This window comes from Pseudophryne corroboree, chromosome 8, assembly GCF_028390025.1.
Source record: "Pseudophryne corroboree isolate aPseCor3 chromosome 8, aPseCor3.hap2, whole genome shotgun sequence".
NCBI classification, from domain to species: domain Eukaryota; kingdom Metazoa; phylum Chordata; class Amphibia; order Anura; family Myobatrachidae; genus Pseudophryne; species Pseudophryne corroboree.
In genome coordinates, this window is record NC_086451.1 from 299964188 (window position 1) to 299976428 (window position 12241).

The 12241-nt window shown below is 47.7% G+C and overlaps 1 protein-coding gene across 1 annotated transcript in view; it reads left to right on the plus strand.

Annotated features, from left to right (window-relative positions):
* The window catches only part of NKRF (NFKB repressing factor), a 62959-nt gene extending 51952 nt beyond the window's left edge, over positions 1–11007 (plus strand). Inside the window, exon 3 of the mRNA XM_063937341.1 lies at positions 8608–11007. Within this exon, the coding sequence (XP_063793411.1) occupies positions 8608–10727 (2120 nt within the window). The 3' untranslated portion in view covers positions 10728–11007. The remainder of the gene's footprint in view (positions 1–8607) is intronic.
* Positions 11008–12241: the final 1234 nt, after the last annotated feature.

Consider the following 12241-nt stretch of genomic DNA (forward strand, 5'->3'; position numbering starts at 1 on the left):
CCCGCAAGCTGGTACTTGGAGAACCACAAGTACCAGCATGCGGGAGAAAAACGGGCCCGCTGGTACCTGTAGTACTACTGGGGGAAAAATACCCCAAAAAAAACAGGACACACACACCGTGACAGAAACTTTATTACACACTACCGACACACATACTTACCTATGTTGACACGCCGACTGCCACGGTCTCCGACGATCCGAGGGTACCTGTGAAAAAATGATACTCACCTTCCAGCGTCCAGAGATAAATCCACGTCCAGAGAGATAAATCCACGTACTTGTAAAAAAAAAGAACACGCAAATACCCGCTCCATACCGGACTAGAAAGGGGTCCAATGCTTTCACATCAGACCCCTTTCTACCGAATGCCGGGACATCACGTGACTCCTGTCACTGAAGTCCCTTCAGCCAATCAGGAAGCGCTACTTCCGTGGCGCTCACCTGATTGGCTGTGCGCTGTCTGTACTGTGACAGCACATCGCAAAGCCGCTCCATTACTTTCAATGGTGGGAACTTTGCGGGTAGCGGTGGGGTCACCCGCCGGTCAGCCGCTGACCGGCGGGTGACCTTACCGCTAGCCGCTAAGTTCCCTCCATTGAAAGTAATGGAGCGGCTTTGCGATTGGCTGTGCGCTGTCTGTACTGTGACAGCACATCAGGTGAGCGCAACGAAGTTGCGCTTCCTGATTGGCTTAGAGACCTTTCTGTGACAGCTGTCACTGACAGGTCTCATTCGTGGAAAGGTGTCCCATGTGTCAGCATGGGACCCCTTTCAGTCCGGCATGGAGCGGGTGTTCGGTTTATTTTTTTGCCAAGTACGTGGATTTATCTCTGGACCATGGCTGGGGTGAGTATATTGATCTTTTCTTTTCAGGTATCCGTGGATTCTACATGGAGAAGAGGACCGATGTCGGCGTGTGAACATAGGTAAGTATGTGTGTGTCGACGTATGAAATAAAGTTTTACTGTCGACGGTGTGTGTGTCCTGTTTTTATTTGGGTATTTTTTTCCCAGTAGTACTACAGGTACCAGCGGGCCCGTTTTTCTCCGGCATGCTGGTACTTGTGGTTCTCCAAGTACCAGCTTGCGGGGGAGGCTTGCTGGGACTTGTAGTACTACTGGAAAAAACAATATCTTTTTATTATCACAAAAGGCTATCAGCCCCCCCATCCGCAGCCCATTGGATGGGGGGGGGGACAGCCTCGGGCTTCACCCCTGGCCCTTGGGTGGCTGGGGGGGGGGGACCCCTTGATAGAAGGGGTCCCCACTCCCCCAGGGTACCCCGGCCAGGGGTGACTAGTTGGATATTTAATGCCACGGCCGCAGGGCACGGCATAAAAGTGCCCCCTGGCTGTGGCATTATCTGTCCAGCTAGTGGAGCCCGATGCTGGTGTTAAAAATACGGGGGACCCCTACTCTTTTTGTCCCCCGTATTTTTGGCACCAGCACCAGGCGCAGAGCCCGGTGCTGGTTTTAAAATTACGGGGGGATCCCCTGTCAATTTTTCCCCCGCATTTTTAGAACCAGGACCAGCTCGAAGAGCCCGAGGCTGGTTATGCTTTGGAGGGGGGACCCCACGCCATTTTTTTTTGTGATTTCACCGTTCCAGCATAAAAAAAAATAAAAAAAAAAATATTTTAAAAAATATATAAATAATATTTGTGCCTCCAAAAAAAAAAAAAAAGTACCTAATCCCTTCTAATATAAATAGATCTGCTATTCCCCCCCCAAAAAAACACAAAAAAAAACATGTTTAAATTTTTTTTATTTGTTTTCACCCTCCAAAGTGTGGCGGATTGAAAATGACGAATTTGCTGTCTAAAAGCACTGCTGTCGAATTTGCAAACTTGAATTGAATATGCTTTGGTCTAATTGCAGCACTTGTATCATTGCAGAAAAGTCGAATTTCAAAAAGTCGAATTTTGAAAGTCCGTTTTTTGGTCGGAAAGCACTGAATTGCATAGGCGATTTTTTTTTTTTGGTCGAAAATTACCCGAAATTCGACAATTTCGGGAATTCGACCGCAATTGCATATACCCCAATATGAGTTTACTGATACAGGGCTTGGATTGATAAAACTGCTATTATCACAACCAAAGATACTCGCTCTTAGGGGTTTTAGAAGAGAGAAGACAGCTCAGCTCTCAATAGGAATAGAAATTCATAGTGGTCATTAGTATCTTTGGAGATGCCTTGGTGACAAGATTCCGGTACACTGGGAAGTGGCAAATGGACTTTTTTGTATATAGGTACATGCAAGCTGGCTTAAAGAACTTTCATGTAAACAACTGGTGCAAAATGCTGTATACAGGGGAAACACACAGTCTATCATAATCATAAGGGCCTTATTTATGTGGGGATGTGCAGGGGGTTATAATGGGCTTTTTCCCCCTCCTACGTGTGGACTTTAATTACAGGAGGAACATTGGCACTGCTTTTCTGTGGACGAGAGTACTAACTGTATGGTGCCTACTGCACCCCTCCCCTGCACGCCATGTTTGTGAGGCTGTGGTCCCCCTATCCCCTCTGCAAAATACGGATGTGAGACACTGGTTTTCCCCCAACGCATTGCGCAGAAGCTTATGGTCGTATCCCAAAGCTGATGAGACCCTGGTCCTGTGTGGTTAGCTAGGGATGGCTCATCGTGTATAACAACTCTCTGCTTATTTGGGTGCTGTCGGATGCACAGGAAAGGAAACCTGCTTTGGGCACATGCGATGGATTAATGAATATAATTCTAATTTTCTCTAACGTCCTAAGTGGATGCTGGGGACTCCGTAAGGACCATGGGGAATAGCGGCTCCGCAGGAGACTGGGCACAAAGTAAAAAGCTTTAGGACTACCTGGTGTGCACTGGCTCCTCCCCCTATGACCCTCCTCCAAGCCTCAGTTAAGATTTTGTGCCCGAACGAGAAGGGTGCAATCTAGGTGGCTCTCCTGAGCTGCTTAGAGAAAAAGTTTAAAGTAGGTTTTTTACTTTCAGTGAGACCTGCTGGCAACAGGCTCACTGCATCGAGGGACTAAGGGGAGAAGAAGCGAACTCACCTGCGTGCAGAGTGGATTGGGCTTCTTAGGCTACTGGACATTAGCTCCAGAGGGACGATCACAGGCCCAGCCATGGATGGGTCCCGGAGCCGCGCCGCCGTCCCCCTTACAGAGCCTGAAGAGTCCGGAAAATCGTCGGCAGAAGACGTCCTGTCTTCATTAAGGTAGCGCACAGCACCGCAGCTGTGCGCCATTGCTCTCAGCACACTTCACACTCCGGTCACTGAGGGTGCAGGGCGCTGGGGGGGGGCGCCCTGAGACGCAATAGAATTACCTTTTTTTGGCTAAAAATACATCACATATAGCTCCTGGGCTATATGGATGTATTTAACCCCTGCCTAAATTACAATAAAAAAGCGGGAAAAGGCCGCCGAAAAGGGGGCGGAGCCTATCTCCTCAGCACACTGGCGCCATTTTTTCCTCACCGCTCCGTTGGAGGAAGGCTCCCTGACTCTCCCCTGCAGTCCTGCACTACAGAAACAGGGTAAAACAAGAGAGGGGGGGCATAAAATTGGCATATAAAGATATACAGCAGCTATATTAGGGAAAAACACTTATATAAGGTTATCCCTGTATATATATATATATATAGCGCTCTGGTGTGTGCTGGCAAACTCTCCCTCTGTCTCCCCAAAGGGCTAGTGGGGTCCTGTCCTCTATCAGAGCATTCCCTGTGTGTGTGCGGTGTGTCGGTACGTTGTGTCGACATGTATGAGGAGGAAAATGGTGTGGAGGCGGAGCAATTGCCTGTGTTAGTGATGTCACCCTCTAGGGAGTCGACACCTGACTGGATGATCTTATGGAAAGAATTACGTGATAGTGTCAGCACTTTACAAAAGTCTGTTGACGACATGAGACAGCCGGATAATCAGTTAATACAGGCGTCTCAAACACCGTCAGGGGCTCTAAAGCGCCCGTTACATCAGGTCGATACAGACACTGACTCCAGTGTCGACGGTGAAGAAACAAACGGTATTTTCCAGTAGGGCTACACGTTACATGATCACGGCAATGAAGGAGGTTTTGAACATTTCTGATACTACAAGTACCACAAAAAAGGGTATTATGTGGGGTGTGAAAAAACTACCCGTAGTTTTTCCTGAATCAGATGAATTAAATGAGGTGTGTGATGAAGCGTGGGTTTCCCCCGATAAAAAACTGCTAATTTCTAAAAAATTATTGGCATTATACCCTTTCCCGCCAGAGGTTAGGGCGCGCTGGGAAACACCCCCTAGGGTGGATAAGGCGCTCACACGCTTATCAAAACAAGTGGCGTTACCGTCTCCTGATACGGCCGCCCTCAAGGAACCAGCTGATAGGAAGCTGGAAAATGTCCTAAAAAGTATATACACACATACTGGTATTATACTGCGACCAGCAATCGCCTCAGCCTGGATGTGCAGTGCTGGGGTGGCTTGGTCGGATTCCCTGACTGAAAATATTGATACCCTGGACAGGGACAATATATTATTGACTATAGAGCGTTTAAAAGATGCGTTTCTATATATGCGAGATGCACAGAGGGATATTTGCACTCTGGCATCAAGAGTAAGTGCGATGTCCATTTCTGCCAGAAGAGGATTATGGACGCGACAGTGGTCAGGGGATGCGGATTCCAAACGGCATATGGAAGTATTGCCGTATAAAGGGGAGGAGTTATTTGGGGTTGGTCTATCGGACTTGGTGACCACGGCAACGGCCGGGAAATCCACCTTTCTACCCCAAGTCACCTCGCAGCAGAAAAAGATACCGTCTTTTCAGGCTCAGTCCTTTCGTCCCCATAAGGGCAAGCGGGCAAAAGGCCACTCATATCTGCCCCGGGGCAGAGGAAGGGGAAAAAGACTGCAGCAGACAGCCTCTTCCCACGAACAGAAGCCCTCCCCCGCTTCTGCCAAGTCCTCAGCATGACGCTGGGGCCTTACAAGCGGACTCAGGCACGGTGGGGGCCCGTCTCAAGAATTTCAGCGCGCAGTGGGCTCACTCGCAAGTGGACCCCTGGATCCTGCAGGTAGTATCTCAGGGGTACAAATTGGAATTCGAGATGTCTCCCCCTCGCCGGTTCCTGAAGTCTGCTTTACCAACGTCTCCCCCCGACAGGGAGGCGATATTGGAAGCCATTCACAAGCTGTATTCCCAGCAGGTGATAATCAAGGTACCCCTCCTACAACAGGGAAAGGGGTATTATTCCACGCTGTTTGTGGTACCGAAGCCGGACGGCTCGGTGAGACCCATTTTAAATCTGAAATCCTTGAACACTTACATAAAAAGGTTCAAGTTCAAGATGGAGTCACTCAGAGCAGTGATAGCGAACCTGGAAGAAGGGGACTATATGGTGTCTCTGGACATCAAGGATGCTTACCTCCATGTCCCAATTTGCCCTTCTCACCAAGGGTACCTCAGGTTTGTGGTACAGAACTGTCATTATCAGTTTCAGACGCTGCCGTTTGGATTGTCCACGGCACCCCCGGGTCTTTACCAAGGTAATGGCCGAAATGATGATTCTTCTTCGAAGAAAAGGCGTCTTAATTATCCCTTACTTGGACAATCTCCTGATAAGGGCAAGGTCCAGAGAACAGTTAGAGGTCGGAGTAGCACTATCTCAAATAGTACTACGACAGCACGGTTGGATTCTAAATATTCCAAAATCGCAGCTGATTCCGACGACACGTCTGCTGTTCCTAGGGATGATTCTGGACACAGTACAGAAAAAGGTGTTTCTCCCGGAGGAGAAAGCCAGGGAGTTATCCGACCTAGTCAGGAACCTCCTAAGACCAGGCCAGGTGTCAGTGCATCAATGCACAAAGGTCCTGGGAAAGATGGTGGCTTCTTACGAAGCGATTCCATTCGGCAGATTCCACGCAAGAACTTTTCAGTGGGATCTGCTGGACAAATGGTCCGGATCGCATCTTCAAATGCATCAGCGGATAACCCTGTCTCCAAGGACAAGGGTGTCTCTCCTGTGGTGGTTACAGAGTGCTCATCTCCTAGAGGGCCGCAGATTCGGCATTCAGGATTGGGTCCTGGTGACCACAGATGCCAGCCTGAGAGGCTGGGGAGCAGTCACACAGGGAAAAAATTTCCAGGGCTTGTGGTCAAGCATGGAAACGTCACTTCACACAAATATCCTGGAACTAAGGGCCATTTACAATGCCCTAAGTCAGGCAAGGCCTCTGCTTCAGGGTCAGTCGGTGTTGATCCAGTCGGACAACATCACGGCAGTCGCCCACGTAAACAGACAGGGCGGCACAAGAAGCAGGAGGGCAATGACGGAAGTTGCAAGGATTCTTCGCTGGGCGGAAAATCATGTGATAGCACTGTCAGCAGTGTTCATTCCGGGAGTGGACAACTGGGAAGCAGACTTCCTCAGCAGACACGATCTCCACCCGGGGGAGTGGGGACTTCACCCAGAAGTCTTCCACATGATTGTGAACCGTTGGGAAAAACCAAAGGTGGACATGATGGCGTCCCGCCTCAACAGAAAAAAATGGACAGATATTGCGCCAGGTCAAGGGACCCTCAGGCAATAGCTGTGGACGCTCTGGTAACACCGTGGGTGTACCGATCAGTGTATGTGTTCCCTCTGCCTCTCATACCCAAAGTATTGAGAATCATAATAAGGAGAGGAGTAAAGACTATACTTGTGGCTCCGGATTGGCCAAGAAGGACTTGGTACCCGGAACTTCAAGAGATGCTCACGGAAGACCCGTGGCCTCTACCTCTAAGAAAGGACCTGCTCCAGCAGGGACCATGTCTGTTTCAAGACTTACCGCGGCTGCGTTTGACGGCATGGCGGTTGAACGCCGGATCCTGAAGGAAAAAGGCATTCCGGATGAAGTCATCCCTACCCTGATCAAAGCCAGGAAGGATGTAACTGTGCAACATTATCACCGTATTTGGCGTAAATATGTTGCGTGGTGTGAGGCCAGGAAGGCCCCTACAGAGGAATTTCAACTGGGTCGTTTCCTGCATTTCCTGCAAACAGGACTGTCTATGGGCCTAAAATTAGGGTCCATTAAGGTTCAAATTTCGGCCCTGTCAATATTCTTCCAAAAAGAACTAGCTTCAGTTCCTGAAGTTCAGACATTTGTCAAGGGGGTACTGCATATACAGCCTCCTTTTGTGCCTCCAGTGGCACCTTGGGATCTCAATGTAGTTTTGGGATTCCTAAAATCACATTGGTTTGAACCACTCACCACTGTGGACTTAAAATATCTCACATGGAAAGTGGTAATGATGTTAGCCCTGGCTTCAGCCAGGTGTGTATCAGAATTGGCGGCTTTATCCTATAAAAGCCCTTACCTAATTTTTCATACGGATAGGGCAGAATTGAGGACTCGGCCTCAATTTCTTCCTAAGGTGGTTTCAGCATTTCACTTAAACCAGCCTATTGTGGTGCCTGCGGCTACTAGGGACTTGGAGGATTCCAAGTTGCTAGACGTAGTCAGGGCCCTGAAAATATGTTTCCAGGACTGCTGGAGTCAGAAAATCTGACTCGCTGTTTATCCTGTATGCACCCAACAAGCTGGGTGCTCCTGCTTCTAAGCAGACGATTGCTCGTTGGATTTGTAGTACAATTCAGCTTGCACATTCTGTGGCAGGCCTGCCACAGCCAAAATCTGTAAAAGCCCATTCCACACGGAAAGTGGGCTCATCTTGGGCGGCTGCCCGAGGGGTCTCGGCTTTACAACTTTGCCGAGCAGCTACTTGGTCAGGGGCAAACACGTTTGCTAAATTCTACAAATTTGATACCCTGGCTGAGGAGGACCTTGAGTTCTCTCATTCGGTGCTGCAGAGTCATCCGCACTCTCCCGCCCGTTTGGGAGCTTTGGTATAATCCCCATGGTCCTTACGGAGTCCCCAGCATCCACTTAGGACGTTAGAGAAAATAAGAATTTACTTACCGATAATTCTATTTCTCATAGTCCGTAGTGGATGCTGGGCGCCCATCCCAAGTGCGGATTGTCTGCAATACTTGTACATAGTTATTGTTACAAAAATCGGGTTATTATTGTTGTGAGCCATCTTTTCAGAGGCTCCTTTGTTATCATGCTGTTAACTGGGTTCAGATCACAAGTTGTACGGTGTGATTGGTGTGGCTGGTTTGAGTCTTACCCGGGATTCAAAATCCTTCCTTATTGTGTACGCTCGTCCGGGCACAGTATCCTAACTGAGGCTTGGAGGAGGGTCATAGGGGGAGGAGCCAGTGCACACCAGGTAGTCCTAAAGCTTTTTACTTTGTGCCCAGTCTCCTGCGGAGCCGCTATTCCCCATGGTCCTTACGGAGTCCCCAGCATCCACTACGGACTATGAGAAATAGAATTATCGGTAAGTAAATTCTTATTATTTTGGTGCCAGACAAAGTACAGGTGATCTGTAAATGGCAAATTTACCATATTTCTTTATTGAAAAAGATTTTGCTTTTATATCTTAAGTCTTTCATACATAATACTGATGATTATTTAGCATACATATGTTAAGTGTTTGAGCAGCTTAGTGTCGCCTATATATGTAATGGCTTTGAAACATTTCTGAAGATAATTTGAATTTTTATTTTTAAACACAGTTGGACAACCTCAGCAAAAGAAATTTGGACCGCGGCCACGCTTTGAACCTGTACATTTTGTAGTCAGCACAGTGACTGAGGACCAAAAATTTAAAAAAACAAAAGATTCTGTGTGCATTCAAAAACAACATGACGACAGTCAAACCTTCATAAGCACGCTGCAGGGGTCTAATGTATTGGTTACTGTAAGTGACAACTCCGACAGCGAGGAAAACTCAGAAATGGAGTCGAGTTCCACTCCCTATATTTATGACTCCAACTCTTATGTTGAACAAAGCAACGACTCTTATGTTGAACAAAGCAACGACTCTTATGTTGAACAAAGCAAAAGTGACTCTGGCTCTTTCATGGCCAAAATGGAACAGAATTATTCAGCTAAATTTGAATCTCACAGTTCCAATTTGTCCAGAGATTTCCGTTCAAATGTGCTTGATATGTGGAAAGGTATCAACAAGCAAGGGAGAAAAGGCATTGGTTTTGTAAAGCTGCCTAAAAGTTCTGGAAGGTTTGGCAAAAACAAGGAAAGTGGCACAAAGCCGTACCTGGGTCGCAAATTACAGACTTTAGATAAATCATTTTTTATTCGGAAACTTTCTGCTATTGTGAAGCAGAAGATGTTAAAGCCTGCAACGTCCTCCGACGGTAGACAAATTAACTTTATCCACATGTTGACACAGTGTATTCAGACATGCAAAACAAATCCTGTATATACTTATGTGCGGGTTAAAGAAATTCCTCCCGATAATCTCCCAAAATGTAAAATCCCTCCTAATGGCTTTGCTTGTGAAGTCAGATGCCAGGATATTTACTTGGCCACTGGCTATGCTTGTAGCAAAAATGGAGCTCGGGATCAGGCTGCTAGACTGGCCATTGAGCTCTTACAAAGTCCACAGGTGGAAGCCGTCACAGTGAACAGAAAGTTTGGGCGCGAGTTTCGTGAAGATGTGGTGGCTTGTCCAAGTGAAGCACAAAGGAATGAATTCCCTCCTGCTCTTAGACACAATGAAAGTAATGTGCATGAAGGTTTTCTGTCTGGTCAGCAGGGTACGGAGACAACTGAAGGTACATCGACGAGACCATGGTCAGAATTTATTCTTAAAGAAAATACAAGTGACGCAATCGGCATTCTCAATAACTCTGCTTTTTTTAATAATATGACTGTTGAATATAAGTATGTAATGATGCCCAACAGTAAATGGCGATGCAGTGTATACGTGCAGGACTGTTGCTTAGCTGAAGGATATGGGAATAAGAAAAGCAGCAAGCACATAGCCGCGGAGGAGGCCGTTAAGGTCCTGAAGAGTGTGCAGCCTGATCTGCAGAACACCAACTATGCCAGATCTACAGACAATGGACCATCAAATCCGTTGAAAGATCTTGTAATATATGAAAACGCTCCGAATCCTATCTACATTCTAAATGACACTGCTCAGATCAACAACGTGACTATAGAATATGTCTTTGAGAGCCTGTCTGGAGTTAATTGGAAGTGCAAGGTTTTTATGGCACAACAGTTTATAGCAGAAGCTGTTGGCATTAAGAAAACTGTAAAACATGATGCCGCCCAGGAAGCTGTGAATATCTTAAAGAAGACCCATCCTGTGATGATTAATAATCTGCATAAGGGTCCTGTCACAGATGCCATTTCTCGAAATCAGATCCGTGGGTTGTCAAATGAAGATGCATACAAACAGCAAATCAAAGAGGACAATATTGGGAACCAGCTACTAAGAAAGATGGGCTGGACGGGCGGTGGCTTGGGCAAAGGAGGAGATGGAATAGCAGAACCTATTTCTGTAAAGGAGCAGCACATGCGGGAAGGTCTTGGCTTAATGACAGGTGACCAGAGAATCACAAAGAGAGACATTGAACAAATTATAAGGAACTACGCAGCTTCGAATAATCAAGACGACCTGACCTTTTCTAGAGAACTGACCAATGAGGAACGGAAAAACATCCACCAAATAGCTCAAAAATATGGTCTAAAGAGCAAGTCTCATGGGCAGGGCGTTAAAAGGTTCTTGGTAGTCAGCAGAAAAAGAAATAGACAAGAGCTCATACATCAGCTCAAGCAGGAAGGCCAGGTTGGCTCTTATGTTCTTCTTATGCCACAGAATTAACATCACAGCCTGGATTTTCTTTGTTCATGTTTGAAACGTTATTGTACACAACACTGTTATTTTGTCCATTTATAGAAGAACTAAAGAAATGGTGATTTGGATTTTAGCTTATGATTTTAAAATGAAACAGTGCATTTTATAATTTAAGTGGTAGAGTAAATATACTGAACACTAGTCATCTGAGTAAGTGACTGGCACTTTTGCTTACAGTATTTAATATGACGTTTTAAATGTTGTGTAATGGTTTGTTTTCCCATAAAATGGACATTGTTGAAAATCATGCTGTGGTTTTTTTTTTCCTATTATAAAGTCCTGTAGCAGAATATGAATCCCTTGCACAATAGTTCACCTCAGTGATCACGCTGAGCGGAAAAAATTGTGGGTCCCAGGGACATATTACTTTAAAAAATTGGGGTCCTAGTTCACTGATTCTGGGTCCCATCACATATCGTGGGGGAGAGTCAGGGAGAAGTTGGAAGAGCTGGGGGTAAGGGCAGGCAGTGCAGGGGGTAGGGAGGGGTAAGTGCAGACAGGAGCTGGGGCAGTACTGGGGGGTGACTGGCAGTGGGTGACTAGGGAGACAGTGGGTGACAGTTGATAGAAGGAATTGAATGAGATCAGACAGGAAGGGCAGGGTGGTACCCTCTGTGGGGTACCTTGTTCTAAAGCTATTCAATCCTGCTCAGCATCCAGGAGCTGTTCCCGGATCCAGTCCCACAAGCTAAATCTAACATCACCCCTTAGTGCCTGACCCTAACCACCCCCCAGAGGTGCAGCTGGTAAGCGTGCATGCAGCAAGATTGAGGCTGCCATGTGGTCCCTGCAATCTCCCCCCTCACAGCACCACTCACCCTGATGGGCAGGTCCTGTGGTCCTCGCTCAGTGGCATGGGTCATGGTCCCGAAGATACTCCTCTCCGGCCAGATCTCCTCAGCAGTGCAGGGGTCTCCGGGAGCTCAGAGGATCGAGCCAGGCCGCAGCGCATGGTCTCCAGGCCAGCAAGCATCCGGTAACATAGCGGCAGCTCAGCACACTGCGGGTGGAAAGTCAGCCGCGGGAACGAGGACACCAAGATTATGAGACCAGCGGGCGGGAGTGTGCAGGCGATGTCGGGGCTGGTGAGTGCTGGGAGGTGGCGGGGGCCGCGGCGCAGCTTCCGGTCCTAGAAAGCAGCAAGACACATGGGGAGGTGGGGGACAGTACACTGACACATTGGAGGGAGAGGTTGAGGGACAGTACACTGACACATTGGAGGGAGAGGTTGAGGGACAGTACACTGACACATTGGAGGGAGAGGTTGAGGGACAGTACACTGACACATTGGAGGGAGAGGTTGAGGGACAGTACACTGACACATTGGAGGGAGAGGTTGAGGGACAGTACACTGACACGTTGGAGGGAGAGGTTGAGGGACAGTACACTGACACGTTGGAGGGAGAGGTTGAGGGACAGTACACTGACACGTTGGAGGGAGAGGTTGAGGGACAGTACACTGACACGTTGGAGGGAGAGGT